Source organism: Vicugna pacos, chromosome 19, assembly GCF_048564905.1.
Source record: "Vicugna pacos chromosome 19, VicPac4, whole genome shotgun sequence".
NCBI lineage: Eukaryota > Metazoa > Chordata > Mammalia > Artiodactyla > Camelidae > Vicugna > Vicugna pacos.
In genome coordinates this window covers 34,343,228-34,358,489 of record NC_133005.1, presented here as the reverse complement: position 1 = coordinate 34,358,489, position 15,262 = coordinate 34,343,228, and the positions used below count along the sequence as shown (strand labels likewise).

Below are 15,262 nucleotides of genomic sequence, written 5' to 3'. Positions count from 1 at the left end.
TATATGGCTAACATTTAGTAATAATATAATAATAACGATCACTACCATTTATGGGACACTTATTATGTGTTAGGCAGGGCTGATTTTCAGCTAGTAGCTACCAGTGTAGTTGTAGTGGTTCTTAACACAGTGAAAAAGCTCCCTACCTGCCTGCGGTCAATAGTCGCTCTCCTCTCCCTTGCTCCAACTCCCTCAGCCCCTCCGACCTCTCCGTGATCCAGCAACCGAAGGGCACCCCGCCTGGCCCTGCAGGAGCTGTGGTACCGCTCCATGGGCAGTGCCTCTGCCAAGCTGGCTGTTACATATTGTAAGTGTCACCTTGTACCAAGCAGGTGCTAAAGGCTTTATGTGGGCTTTACACTCAATTAGCCCCACAGCACCTTTCGGAGCGAGGTGCTATTATGTTCCACATGTTACAGAGGAGGGGACTGAGGCCCAGAGAGGTATAGCCACTTGTGCAAGGACTCAACAGGGAGATGATGCTGGTACCCAGGCTAGGCCAGGATGTCCTGTTTCTCCCCCCTCCCCCCACCAAGAGGCTCCTCCCCAGGGGCTGGGGATAGAGTGAGGAAGCCCAGGCTGTGGACGAGACCAGTTTCTCCAGCAGTCTGACCTTGAGCAAATCATCCTCCTTCTCTAATCCTCAGCAGGAAAATGGAAAAAAAAAATCTGTAAAGTACAGATAGCAAAACCTACTCTAGTAGGGATTTTCTTTTTAAAGAACTCTGAACCAGGTAAGTGTGTGAATTGCTTAGTACAATGCCTGGCGTGTTAGGTGCTCCTCCAATTTGGGTTCCCTTTCCTCCTCTGTCCCTCGACTCCCTGTCCCCACCATGTGCCAAGCCCTGAGGCTGGCTCTCTGGGTAGCAGACGAGTAAGAAGTTCCCAGCCCTAACCTCTGGGGGCTCTGGGCCTAGGGAGCTTGGACCTGTAACTCAGAGTGAGGTCTTGGACGGCATCTTGGAGGTTTGTTAGAAATGCAAACTGTGAGGCTCCACCCCAGACCTACTGAGTCAGAATCTGCTTTTTAACAAGAACTTGAGGTTATTTACATGCACATTAAGGTTTGAAAAGCATGGCTACAGTTATCCTACAGGCTGAACACGATGATGGTGGCTTGATGTATTACAAAGATTTTGGAGGGAAATGGGGTGGCAGAGGCGGGGGGTTATCCTGAAAAGCTTTAGGGAAGAGGTAGCATTTGATCTGAGCCTTGCAGGATGAGTAAACTTTCAGGAGGCAGAGAGATAAAGACAGGGTCCTCAAAGCAGGAGCCAAGAGGTGTGGAGGTGGCTTTGACTTCTTTGTAAGGGCAACAGGGAACCATTGAGAGTTGTAAGCAGTGGGGTGGGGATGTGTTCAGATCTGCCTCAGGCTGATTGCTCTGGCTGCAGAGGGGAAGGTAGATTTCAGGGGTAGGGCTGGTGAAACACTCCAGACCTGTCAGTGAGGCCTGGGACTGGGGTGATGCGTAGCTTCCCAGCCTCAGTGTCTTCGCTGAAGAGTGGGTATGTTAAAGAAGAGACGTGGGACTTGAAGTGGGGGACGCCCAGAGGAGCTCCCACCATAGTCTCTACGATGCCTTCCTCTCTGCCTCTGCAGATCCACTCGGACTCAGACGAGGGTGACGGGGCCATCAAGTACACCATCTCAGGCGAGGGTGCTGGGACCATCTTCCTGATCGATGAGCTGACAGGCGACATCCACGCCATGGAGCGCCTGGACCGGGAGCAGAAAACCTTCTACACGCTGCGGGCTCAGGCTCGGGACCGCGCCACCAACCGCCTGCTGGAGCCCGAGTCAGAGTTCATCATCAAGGTGCAGGACATCAATGACAGCGAGCCCCGCTTCCTGCACGGGCCCTACATCGGCAGCGTGGCCGAGCTCTCACCCACAGGTGGGCTGCCTGTGGGCTCTGGTGGCTCTGAGGGGGAGGCGGAGGGGGGCAATGGGATGAGCCAGCAGAACAGCAGAAGGGAGGGGAGCCTGCCTCGGGGAGGGACAGGGGAGACAGGAACTGCTGTCCCAGGGCAGAGGCTACAGGTGTGAGCCCAGGTGCCCACATGGGCTCAACATAGTCCTGGGCAGTCACTGCTGCCACCTGGACAGAGGGACACAGATGACCTCAGGCACATACATGGACACAGTGCCAATATGGACATGGACCTCTATGTGGACACAGCAACACACTTGGACATGCTCATACCCCCACACGTTGTCACACAGGCCCAGCCCCACTTACAAACTCAGCTGTCCACCTGTCCCTGGCACCACTCAGGCATGGCTCCATGCACCAGCAACAACTGGACAGTCACACACACAGGCACGATTGTCCACCTTTACCCGGCCCTCCAACAGACTTCAGTTCCACACAGATACAGCGTGGCCTTCAGCCGCCACCCCCACATAAATGCAGGCATAGCTGAACACGGGCACACCTACCACCGGAATCAACCAGGGACACAGCTGAAACAAGGCCCCATCCCACAGTCAGACATGGCCCCCTACCCTACATAGCCACAGACAGTGCCACCCAGGAGACAGCCTGGTGGTACAGAAAGAGCTTATGCACAGACACAGCCACCTCCACAGACACAGGCAAAAGCCACAACCAGACATTACTACCATCCTGAGGTCGAGCAGACAGGCATGGGCATAGTCAATGCAGTAACACCCAGACAGCTTCATCTGCTGTGCACAGGAAGCCTCAGCACACCAAGACCCAGCCACCTGGGGACACAGGCTCACAGAGGTGGCAAGTCCCCAGACAGATTCAGCCGCCTGTATCTGGATGTGTCCGCAAACACCCAGAGGCACTGCACACACACGTTGTACATGTAGAAAAGGCAGGACACACACTAAAACACATCTGCAAGAAGACCTCAGATGCAGCCATACTCAGCAACACATTCACACAGCAGTGGGACCCTGAAAAGAAAGGTTGGATGAATCTGTCCCTCCCACTGGGGGGCCCACAGGAGTTGACTGACCATCAAAGCCCACTTAGCCTGGGGCTCTTAGTAGGAGCTGGAGTCATGGGGTGAGGGACAAACTGGTAGCCGCCATCTCCATCCCCACAACGTTAGCCTGAGTCACCTGCCAGCCAGGCTGGACGGGGAGCAGTGGCCTGGGGTCCTAGAACATGTTCCCTTGCTGATGTACGGTGGCCAAGGGCTTGGCACTGCCTCTCTCTTGGCCTTACAGCTCTCCAGCTACATGTCAGGGGCCAAGGGTTTTTGGGTTCTTGGGGAAGAGTGCAGTCATCCCCAGCTACCCCAGATTGGGCCAAATCTGGCAGATTGGTGGGCAACAGGCAGGTAGCCAGTAATGGAAGAGAAGGGAGTGGACCAGAGAAAATGGTGTGCACAAAGGGATGGTGGGAAAAGAGGGAACGGCAAGGGTGTGAATGTGGGCGGGGGTGATCACACACACAGGGGTGTGCACGTGTATCTGGTGTGCATATGTATTCTCATGCATGTACAGATGTGCATGTGCACAGTCTTTAAGACCTGTGCGTACGTGTGACATGCTGTGTGTCTATTGAATGGATTCATTCATTCATTTAACAAATATGCATAGGCACTGGGGACACAGCAATGAGAAGACAGACCAGACTCCCTGCTCTCCTGGAGGGTACATTCTGGCCAAGCAAGACAGGCAGGAAGCAAGTTAACAAACAGATCATGGGTCTAGGAAGATGGCATTGAAACAAAGACTTGAAGAAAGTGAGGGCATGGGCCCTGGAGGAAGAGGGTTCCAGGCAGTGGGAACAGTATATGCAAAGGCCCCAAAGTTGAATCCCCTCTGAGCAGACCAGATCATGCAGCAAGGTGGTCGTAGTCAGGGTTTTGCATTTCATGCTGAGCAAGCTGAAAAGTCAGTGGAGGGGCTTGTTCAGAAGAGTGACATGATCTGATTTAGTTTTAACATGATCCTGTGGCTGTTCTGTGAAGATTAGGTGGGGAGGACAGGGTCAGAGCAGAAGCAGATTGCCCACTGAGAGGGATATTGCAATTACCTAGGCAGGAAATGATGGTGGCTCGGAACAAGATGGTACCAGTAAGGGGACTGAAAAGCGGTCGACTTCTGGATCTATTTTGAAAGTCAAACTGAAACCATTTGCTAATGGATTAGACGTGCGATGTGAGAGAAAGAAAATTCCAGGATGGCTACCGAGATTTTGACCTGAGCAATTAAATAGGTGGAATCTCCATTTACTGAGATGGGAGAAACAGTGAGAGGAGCAGATCTGGGGGATGGAGGGAGATCAGGAGTTTGATTTCAGATGTGCTAAGTTGGAAGTACTTATTAGAAAGCCAAGTAGAGTTCTTGAAAAAGGCAGTTCAATACCCAGGTTCAGCAGGAAAGTCTGAACTGGAGAGATCAATTGGGAGATAGTCCATAACAAAGATCCATGGATTTTCACAGCTCAGGGAGTACTTAGAAATCAATTTTGCAAGTGGGAAAACTGAGGCTCAGAGGAGCAGTGATGGGTACAAGGTCACACAGCAAGTCAGAGGTGACTTAAGCCTCTGACTTCCCAGGTCCAGCAGCCCCCACTACTGAACTCAAACTCTTCACCCAAAACTGCATGTTTCCACATGGTAAAGGCCAGAGAGATGAGGCTGGAGAAGAAAGCTGGAATTATATTCTTCAGGAAAGCACTTGGGGAAGGCTTAGGCAAGAAGGTAATGTGAGCAGACTTGCCTTTGAGAAATCTCCCTCTGCTGCAGGATAGAGAATGAAAGGGAATGAGGGGTTCAGAGGGAGATGCAGCCCCATATCCACCACAGTGACTTGCCCATCACCACTTCATTCTCACTTCAGCTCTGAGAGGTGGCAGGACTGATGTGAGCAACCTCGTTGAACAGATGGGAACACCAAGGTTCTGGGTCGGGGAGATGTACTGACAGTCACGTAGCGAGTCAGTGACTGAGCAAGTTGTTGGGCTTGGCTCCCGGACTGTTGGAGTGGCTAGGTTCTCGTGTCATACATGGGGAAAATGAGACCGAGAAAAGGGCAAGGACTCATTCAAGGTCACCCAGGGAGCAGGAGGCAGAGCCAGCCCCCAGCTTCCCAAGGAGCCCCAGTCCTGCCCCACCTCCCTCTCCCAGCCCACTGACTCACCATTCCACTCAGGAAAAAGTGGGGACTTAACTCAGACAAGCTAGGGGAACCCAGGAGGGGGAGGGAGGAAACTGAAATTAAATTAGTTTATTTCATTTGAGCAACTTTTTGAAGGGGAAGCGAATCTGACACCGGGGTGCTTATGGAGACTCCAGGCGGCTTTGAAAATCAGTCACAATTACTGAGCCTCCTGATCTGGGTTGAGGGGGGCGGGGCCGACAAGCCGCACTAGGACCTGGGTGGCTTTGGAGATCAGAGGGAGCGGGGACGCAGCTTGGGACATGAAAGGCAGCAGCGTTCGCAAATTAAACCACTCACAGCTTAAAAGGGAAGGGAAGTGTGCCGGGGGGCCTCCAATGAGCCACGCTTCTGAGGTGGGCCACACAGCCACGCTGAGCCTAATGCAGCGAAGCGGATCCTGTATCTGACAGTCAGGAGGCCCAGCTCCTTTCACGACCTTGGAAAAGTCCCTGTCCCTCTCTGAGTCCCAGTTTCCTTTCTGAGCACTGAAGGGGTCCATTCATGCCCAGATATTTATCGGGTGCCTACTCTGTGCCAGGCAGTATTCCAGGCACTGGGAATTCTTAGGGAGCCTACATCTAGGGCAGGAAGAGAGACAGGAAAGAAATGTACAAGCCAATATCTAATACACCTTGTGGTGTAAGTGCTGTGAAGAATAAGGGAGTTGGGAGTTATACTGGGGGAGTCCTATTTCAGGGAAGTTCTTTCTTTTTATAAGAGGACATTTGAAAAATCTGAAGGAACCAAGGGAGTGGACCAAGGAGCTATGTGAAACAGTGATTTTCAAACTTTGTTGTGCATCCAAGTTAATTGGAGTACTTGTTAAAACACAGATGGTGCCCCCTATCCACCCACATACACACACCCCAACCCCTGCCCAGGGCTTCTGACTCAGTAGGTCTGGGCTATTAGAAATGTTTGCATTTTTAACAAAGATACTATCAAAGGTGATACTGATGCTACCGGTTCCAGGGCCACACTTAGAGAAGCACTAAGCTAGAGGAAGAATGTTCCAAGCAGAGGAAACAGCAAGTGCATAGGTCCTGAGGCATACTGTGTTTGTTATGTTTGAGGAATAGCAAGGATGTCAGTTTGGCTGAAGAGAGGAGTAAATGCGGGGGAGAATGTCCAAGGAAGTCGGAAGAGGTATTGGAAGCTGGACCACATAGGACCTCGTAGCCATTGAAAGCTTTGTGGTTGTACTGTGAGTGAGACAGGGAGCAGAGGAGTGACGTGATCCAATGTACATTTTAAAAACATGGTTTGTTAGCCGCCATGTTGAAAATGGACTGTGGAGGGCAAGGTTGGAAGTAGGGAGATTACTCAGGAGGCAACTGCAATCATCGGGGCAAGAGGTGATGGTGACTTGGATCAGTGGGTGGTGAGAAGATACAGGATACAGGATTCTGGATGTACACTGAAGGTAGAACCAACAGGGTTTGCAAAGGATTGGATGTGGGGAGGGAGGGAGAAGACAAAGATGATGCTAAAGTTTCTGACTCAAGCAACTGAATGGATGGAGCTGCTATTGCTGACATGGGGAATGCTCCAGGAAGAGCAAGTTTGCAGCACAAAATTAAGAATTCATGATTGGACATGTCAAGATTGAGACATCTACTAGATATCCAAGTGGAATTGTCAAGGGGACAGTTGGATCCCTGAGTCTGGAGGTCAGGAACAAGATCAGGGCTAGAGTTACAACTTTGGAAGTCACAGGCAGAGAGAGAGAATTTAAAGCTTGAGGCTGGGCAAAATCAACAAGGGATTGAGTTTCGGCAGAGAAGAACTGGACTAGATAATCTCTTGATGTCAAGGGGTCAGACCCCTTCCGTCGGCTGGACAGCAAGAGAATTTTATGGGGCCCTCATGCCCAGTTCAACTCCACCTACTTATTAGTGCCAACTATGTATAAGACAAAATACTTGGCACTGTTGAGGATACAGAAATGAGAAGTTCAATCCAACACACATCTATTAGCCACTGCTTTATTCTGGGCACTTCAGGGGATGTAAAGATAAGTAATTGAATTAAATCCACAAATGTTTATTAGCAACCATTATATTCAAGGCCTCCAGTGTGCTTGGCTCTGGAGGGACTGCAAAGATGAGTCACCCAACTAAGCCAATGTTTATTAGCACTTTAAATAAATAGCCCCCAAGGGGATAGAAAAATAAGCAGTTGCTTTAATTCAGTAAGTACGTAATACTTCCTACTATGTACATGGCACTCTGCTAGGTATGTAGGGATGCAAAAATAAGAAAGAGACAGTTTCAGAGTGGTAGCAGATCAGTTTCATCTCTGGTGCCAACTCTGATCAGTTGGTAGTGACGATAGGGCAGTGTTGAGAAGGAGTCTGAGGTCTCATTCAGGCTCAGTAGAGAAGAATGCCACAATCGATTAGGTGTCTAATCTGATGTCTGCTGGGAGCAGAGGAAGGAGAATGTGGTGGCACATAGGCCATAGGGTTGGCCTTGCTGGACCGTGGGATTGAGGCTCAACAAACTGTGGAAATGGGCAGGGGCCCTGCCACAGCCGCTCTCCTGTGAATCCCGGTCCCTCTGTGAGCAGCATCTTTAATAGATGGGAAAAGACGCTTTTGTAGTACAGTCTGCACTTCTTGGGACATTCACTGAATAATAGCTATCAGCCAACACTGCTTTCACGAAGCTATTTCCCTTTATTCTCACAATCCTAGGGGATAAGCAGGGCAGGTATAACTGTCCTCATTTTACCAACGAGGAGATAAAGGCAGAGAGAGATGAAGTAACTTGCCTGAGATTCCACAGGAAGAACTGGAGCCGGAACCAGACTCAGAACCTGGAATCAGAACCCAAGCTATTTGCCTCACTACGCATGGAAAACAATTACAGCCATTTCTTTCGTGTGCACAGAACTTCACAGCGAGTAAAGCACTTTCACATCCCTAATCTCATTTCATCCTCCCAGGAACTCTCTTAAGTGTTGACACCTCCTTTTTCCAGCTGAGGAAACTGAGACTCAAGAGGGGAAGGGAAATAAAATTGGGAGGGCACACAATCTGATTCCTAAGTCCAGTGCTTGGGGGGTCAATGGCAGAGAGGAAAGGAAGGAGGCAGGAGTCAGTGTGTCCCCCAAGGGTCTCGTTTGGGGAGGGCAGCAGCAGGCTGGGAGCCTCCAACTGTCCCATCTGCCGTCAGAGAGAGTGTGGCTCACCAGCCCTCAGGCCCACACCAGGAATCAATCGCTGGCCTCTGCAGAGGCAACTTCTAAAGATGTTTTTAATTAAAGTCCAGGAAGATCTATATGTGCAATATCTCCTTGCCTAGCAACGGCACTGACTCTCACCACCTAGGATGGGGGGAAATGGGACAGGAGGTTTCTGGTGGAGAGGTGGCAGAGGGGAGCAGAAGCCCTGATCCTCAGGAGTTGGCCACGTGGCCCAGATCATCTGGACAGGGAGGAATACCCATATCTTTCTTTGTCTTTTCCATCAACAAATCATTCAACCAACATGAGCACCCTCTCTCTGCCAGGCTCTATGCCCACATGGCAGTGGGTACAAGGATGACAAATCCCCCATCCTGCCCTCAAAGATCTAGCACATAGTGGGTGCTCTGTAGATGTTGAGTGACTGTATGGAACTGAATTGTAAGCCAAAGATGTTTGCTTTCTGCAACTGGCAGAGGGATGCTACTGCAGGCACTTAGAATGTTGCTGTCCCAGCAAACAAGGTGACCAGACTACTTAATAAAGGGCCCCATTTATGTGTGGAGAGGACAGAAGAATGTATGGGACTCAATTTGGGATAGTAGGAGAGTCCCCTCTCTCGGGGGAACAGATGAGATATACACACACACACACACACACACATACACACACACACAAGCGTTGCCTGCCTAGGTGAGTCCGCAGCTGGGATCCATGAGGACGGAAAGAGTGAGGGGAGGCTGTTCAGGGGTTCACTGGAGACTCTGGAGAAGTGTTTTTGACATGGGGGTGCCTAACCCTATCAGGCCAATTCCCCTTTCTTCTCCCTGCCCCACTCCTGCTCTCTGTCACTCTCCTTTTGCTTCCTATGTATTTCTGTCTGTCTCTGTATATAACCCTCCTTTCGGACTTCATCTCTGTAATTCTACCTCTTTCTGTCACACTGTCTCAGTCCCACTCTCAATCCATGTCTCTGTCTCTGCCTCTCTGACCCTCGTCTCTCAGTCTCTGTCCTAATTTCTCCCGATGTGTCTGGGTACCTCTGTTTCTCTACTTTCTCTCTGTCCATCTCTCTGTATCTCTGTCTCTGACCCACTTTCTGGCCCCATCTCTCTATGCCACCTTCTCTGTCCCTTGTCTCTGGGCCTGCCTCTTCCCCCTCTATCCTCCGACCTCCCCTTCCCATGCAGCCACTTCCCTGCATCTCCTGTGTATCATTCATCTACATTAGGCTGCCCTGGCTGGGCGGCCGGAAGTGGGGTTGAGGCCAGCCCAGTGAGTTGGCACTGTAAGTGATGATCAAAGAGGGAGTTGGGAGGAGGGCGGTGAGGGAGGAGTTTAAGAAGGGGCTTGTTTCCTGTGTAATCTGAGCGTTCCCAAGGACTCGACAAGTGGTTTTTAATTTTTAATAGAAAGCATTCCACGCAGTTCTAGCAGCAGCAGGGGGTGGGACTCATTTTTCATAAATGTTTGAGAAGCTAAATGTAAGCTGAGGGTTTCCCCAAGCCCAGCTGGGCAGCCAAGGGAGGTAAGGAAGAGGCAGGATGATAATAATTACAAACATCTTCATAATAATGACACTTGGTCACCTCAGTTGAGGACTCTGTTCTTTTCCAAAGAGTTTCGTCTTTTTCATCTCATAAAGGGGTCTCCCTCACCCAGGCAGGCAAGAAAGATAAAAGTGTTATCTCCATTTTACAGAGGGGAACTGAGGCCCAGTCAGGTTGGGTAGTTTTCCCACAGCCACAGAGAGAGCCATGGACAGGGCTGGAGTGAGAATTTGTCTTTAATCTCTGAGCTGCACTGTACATGGCACCACCTCCACCCTAAGCAGCTGAGGGTTCTGCAGCCCAAGTTTGGGCCTCAGGTAGGTCTTACAGACAGCAAGGATTAAGGGACATAAGGAGAAAGAATTCTGGCTTGGAAGTCAGAGCATGGATTCCAATTCTGGCTCCATGACAAAACATGTCAGAACCAACCAGGTAAATCAGAGGTGGAGGGTGGGCAAGCCCCTTCCCTCCTGATACTGGTGCCCAAGGGCCTCCTACTCAGAACCAAGGACACAGCCCCAGAGATCTTCTGACCATACAGAGAGAGGAGAAAGAAAGAAACTCTTACTGAGCCCTTACTACATGCCTGGCTTCACTGGCCACTTAAATCCATCATCTCTAATCCACATAGCATTTCTGAGAGGCAGAGTGTATCCTTCTAAATTACAGGTGAGGAAACAGGTCAAACAGGTGAAAAGACTTGGTCGAGGGCACAGAGTGAAGTGGTGATATTTGAACCCAAGTGTCCCTGATGCCAAAGTCCACCCAGCCTCCATGAAGTTGTGAGAGGCACCTCCTTACAGGAGTGTCTGACTTCTCATACTGATTCGGTGCCATGTGTCATCCTTCTTGCTTCCTTCTGGGTGTCAGTCTCAGTACAGGCACAATGAATCCACAAGTATGACATGCTGGCTACATAGACATTGGTTTGAATCTTTCCCTACCACTAACTAATGATGTAACCTTGGGAAAGTCATTGAGCCTCTCTGTGACTCATTTTCTTCATCAGTTCAGTCAGAGTTTGGGTCTAGGGCATCAGTTCTCAATCTGGAACGTACTTTAGAATCACTGCGGGAGCTTTTAAGAATACCCTTGCCTGTGTTCTGCCCCAGGAGAGCCCTGCTGAATTGGTCTGGGATGGGGCTCAGCATCATTTTATTTTAAAGCTCCTAAGAGAGTCTAATGTGCAGCAAGGTTGAGAACCACTGATTTCTGTGCTCTCCAGGGACCCACCTTTCCGTTTTCAACATTCCACATGGAGCCCTGGGCTCTAAGATCCTATTTACCCAAGAATCCTTTGGGCAACCCTTCCTATGATAGCCTGGAATTAGTCCATTAACCCCACGTAGCAGAAGGGATGGGTGGCAGTACCACAGACAGCGAAAAGCACATCCTAGCCAATCCCAGCCCTGCTTCTGCAAATCTGGGCTTGAACCACCTTCCAGGGAGGGAGAACCTTGAATCCAGTTCCTTGCTGTTCCCTTCTTTTCCTTTCTTTGACTCCTTCCTCCTTCACTTGTCTGTCTACTTATACCCCAGTTGACCCCCAAATACTTTATAAGGCACGGTACGCATGTGTTTTGACATGAGATAGACTGGGTATGAATACTGCCTTTCCTAGTTCCTTGCCAGATGGATTTAGCCAGGCACTGTCCTTGGTGCTGAACACAGATATCTATTTGAGTTTTCACAACGATCCTGAGTTTGGTAATAATATTACCCCCATTTCACAAATGATGAAATGGAGACAAGAGGGGTTATTACTAAACTTCACTCAGCCCCTATTCCCTCACCTGCAAAGTGGAAATCTTAATAGAGCTTACCTCAAGGCTTTATTGTATAAATTCCATGAGATAATATACATAAAGGGCTTATTATAGTACTTAGCACAAAGTACTTATTTAATCAAATCTATCATTATCATTGAATAAAATATATAATAATGGATATTGTTATTACTTATTATTAATTTACATTTTCACCCTTCACTCTGCATAGCAGTTTCCTCATCTGTAAAATAAAAGTGATGCAGGATTGTACTGGAGTTGGCTTGTATCAGCTCATGAGAGCCAAATATTGATTTTTAGGAGTTTCATGAGTGACTTGATATCACATTGGTAGATTGAAATTGGCCATGGTGAGAGTATTTACATCGTGGAAATCAGCAAACACTACAAAGCAGGGCATTCCTCCCCACTCCTCCATTCCCCAGAGCCAATGGTTAAACATTTGCCAGCATGCCACTGCATCATAGAGATGGTGTGAGGACTGAAGGAGAGAGTGTACATGATGATGCAATGTAAAATGCAAACTGCTGAACCTGAGGGCATGGCACAAGGTGGTCCTACAGCAGCCACAAGCCTGGCATCGTTTTTTCTGCCAGTTCTGGGGAGCTCCTGACTTGTGAAGAAGGGAGGAGGGGGTGTGAGGCCTGGGGAACCAGTGGTGAATCACTGACCCTTCACTATCCCCATGTGTTGGCATTAAGTGTAATGGCTGCAATAAAGAATCCCAGATTGGGGAAATGATTCCATCATCCCCGCGGGAGTCCCTGGGATGCAGCCAGGGAGAGAGAGAGAAAGAAAGAGAGAGCTAGCTCAGTCATGTCCCTGGGGAGTCACTCAGCCTGGCATTGTGCCTTGCCTGGGGTGGGGGGAACATGCAGAGGAGAGTGACAGGGAGACCCTCTCTCATAACAGTACAACAGTCTCTGTTGAGCACTCACCATGAGCCTAATGCTTTATGTATCTTCTCTCATTTCAGTTTGTCTTTGCAGGAGGCACGATTGTTCGTTGTATACAGGCATGCAGTGCCTCCTGAGAGGACAACCTGTATCTATCGAGTTCTTAGCATGGGATAGGCACTGTCCTCGGTGCTGAATACAGAAATCTACTTGAATTCTGAAACCAATCCCAGGAGTTTGGTGGTACTATCAGCCTCATTTCACAAATGAGGAAATCGAGGCAAAAATGGGGTTCATGACATGCCCAAGGTCAAACTGCTAATAAGTGGCAGAGTCATCACTGATTGTGATTCAGTACACAAGCCACCATCCAGAGCCATTGTGCCTGTGCTGACACTAGCTCCCAGCAAACTTTAGCCTTGAAGGGTCCTGAGTTCAAGTGTCACTGCTTCCTCACTCTGTGCCCTCAGTCAAGTCTTTTCCCCTGTTTGACCTTTTTCCTCACCTGTGATGTAGAGGGGCCCACTCTGCCTCTCAGAGGTGCTATGAGAATTAGAGATGATGGATTTAAGTGGCTGGTGAAGCCAGGCATGTGGTGGGTGCTCAATAGGGTTTATTTCTTTCTCTTCTTTCTGTATACTGGGAGGCACCTAGGATCCTGCCTTCGCCCTAAATAGGAGATCCCTGGGTTACCAAACATCAAGAGGAAGGGGCCTTGCCCAAACCTCTTCCCCCGCTTCTCCAGGCAACTCTGACATGGTTGATGTGGAGCTGGAGCCACCAAAGAAAGAGGCGCATTGCAGGACCGGCTTAGCAGGCTGGGAGGAGGGGGACATGGAGAGGGAAATGAGAAATGCAAAAGAGTGAAAAATAAATACATGTGTCTGTCTGGAATGATCGAGGGCCCCAGGCTGGAGGCGGGAGAGGCAGGCAGCGGCTGGGCTTAGAGAACTGCTGCAGTAGCACTTCCAGTGCCTCACTCATTAGCAGGCAGTGAACTGGCCTCACCCCCCAACCCAGCATGCCACCCTGCTGGCCCAGAGAGCCCAGCCCACCGGGAGGGCCCCACCCAGAACTTCAGGGGACCTGGGTTCCACCCCCTCACCAGCAGGGTACCTAGAAGAGGGCATCTCCTTGAAGCTGAGGTCTAAGTCTCATCCCGCTTGGGTTATATCCTGAGCCCCGAAGACTCCCTCCTGGGTCTTCCACCTTACCCTTTCTATCTAGAAAGGTTTGGATGGACCACACTGCTTTGCCTTCCCCTCCATCTAACCCCTCCCCCACCGCTCCCATCACCCCCACCTGTCCAGCCTCACGTCCCAAGCCCTGCTTTCGTCAAATTGAACATGATGTCAAATTAGAGCCATCTCTGGGACAGGCCGAGAGAAGCTCCCAGTTTAATGAGGCAGCGTCGAAAATCAATAACTTAATTGCCGCTGTTTGATGGACTTTTATCCAATTTATACTCTCCCCAGCAGCTTACGTGCAGAGCATGAGGAGAAGTGTGTGTCGGGGGGCGGGGACTGTCTGTACCCAGGGGAGGGGCGAGGAGGGCACCAGGGCCCACAGCCAACTACTTCCCAAAGTGAAAGCTGGATGCTGCTATTCTTCTGCCTAGGGGCCAGGAGACACTGCCCCCTGAACCCCAATGAACTTGGCTGTCCTTCTGGGATGTCCCCCCTCACACCTCTCCATGGTGAGGATAGGGGGATACGGGGATGAGGAGGGAGAAGGCAGAATTCCCTTGAGAAATCCGGAGGGGCTAGAAAGACCCCTGCTTTGGGAGGAAGATGACTCATTTCCATTCCTATCTCTAACTCTGTGATGACCTTAACTGGTGAAAATCACCATTTCCATCACTTATTGAGAGGCTGCTCTGAGCCTGTTCTGCACTGGGAGTTTAAAATGTGTTCTGTCATGAACCAAGGACTAGGATTACCCCATTTTGCTGAAGAGGAAACTGATATTCAGAGAGGCTGCCTTCCCTTGCCAGTGTCCTACAGTTGGGAACCGCCAAAGGGAGATTTGAATCCAGATGACTCCATGGTAGTGCTTGTGCCATTAGGAAGGCCCCAGATCAGGAAGTGGGTTGGGGCTTAATGTGGGCCCGGGGACTGTGAGGGGACTGGCTTCAATAACCTGCCGCTTAGGTCTCCTCTCCCAGCTTCTCTGGGGGTGGGGAGAGGCAGGGAGGACGGGCACAGTGGCCCCAGCTGACCTATGTCTCGCTTGGTCCCCCGGGCCCAGGCACGTCGGTGATGCAGGTGATGGCCTCGGATGCGGATGACCCCACTTACGGCAGCAGCGCTCGGCTGGTGTACAGCGTGCTGGATGGCGAGCACCACTTCACCGTGGACCCCAAGACCGGTGAGGGGTGGGACCAGGCCAAAGGGGTGGAGCGGGGGCGGGACCAGAGGAGTGGCACAAGGGGCGGGGTCAGATTGGGCGGGCCGAAATCTGCTCTCGGCCTTCCAACCGAACAGCGTTGAGGCTGGGACAGGGCACACCGAGGCAAATTGCCCGCTCCTTGAGACCCGGGGTCTCAGAGAGGAAGGGGAAGCCAGGCAGAAAGAGAGAAGAACTGAGGGGGGAAAAGAAAAGAATGGGAACAGGGGATGCCTGCAAGACTGGCGCAAAAACAAAAAGGCAGGAGGCAGCTACTATGGGTCCTCTGAAAAGACTTTGGAGATCTGAA

The 15,262-nt window shown here is 50.5% G+C and overlaps 1 protein-coding gene across 2 annotated transcripts in view; it reads left to right on the top strand.

Moving 5' to 3' along the window:
• The window catches only part of CDH22 (cadherin 22), a 120,208-nt gene that overhangs the window by 58,763 nt on the left and 46,183 nt on the right, over positions 1-15,262 (top strand). Inside the window, exons 1-3 of one of the 2 annotated variants that reach the window (XM_072944318.1) lie at positions 245-307; positions 1,603-1,897; positions 14,815-14,934. In XM_072944318.1, coding sequence (XP_072800419.1) covers positions 1,711-1,897; positions 14,815-14,934 — 307 coding nt within the window. In that variant the 5' untranslated portion in view covers positions 245-307; positions 1,603-1,710. Of the gene's footprint in view, positions 1-244; positions 308-1,602; positions 1,898-14,814; positions 14,935-15,262 lie in introns of those variants that run through there. The other variant, XM_072944316.1, reaches the window with a different exon arrangement.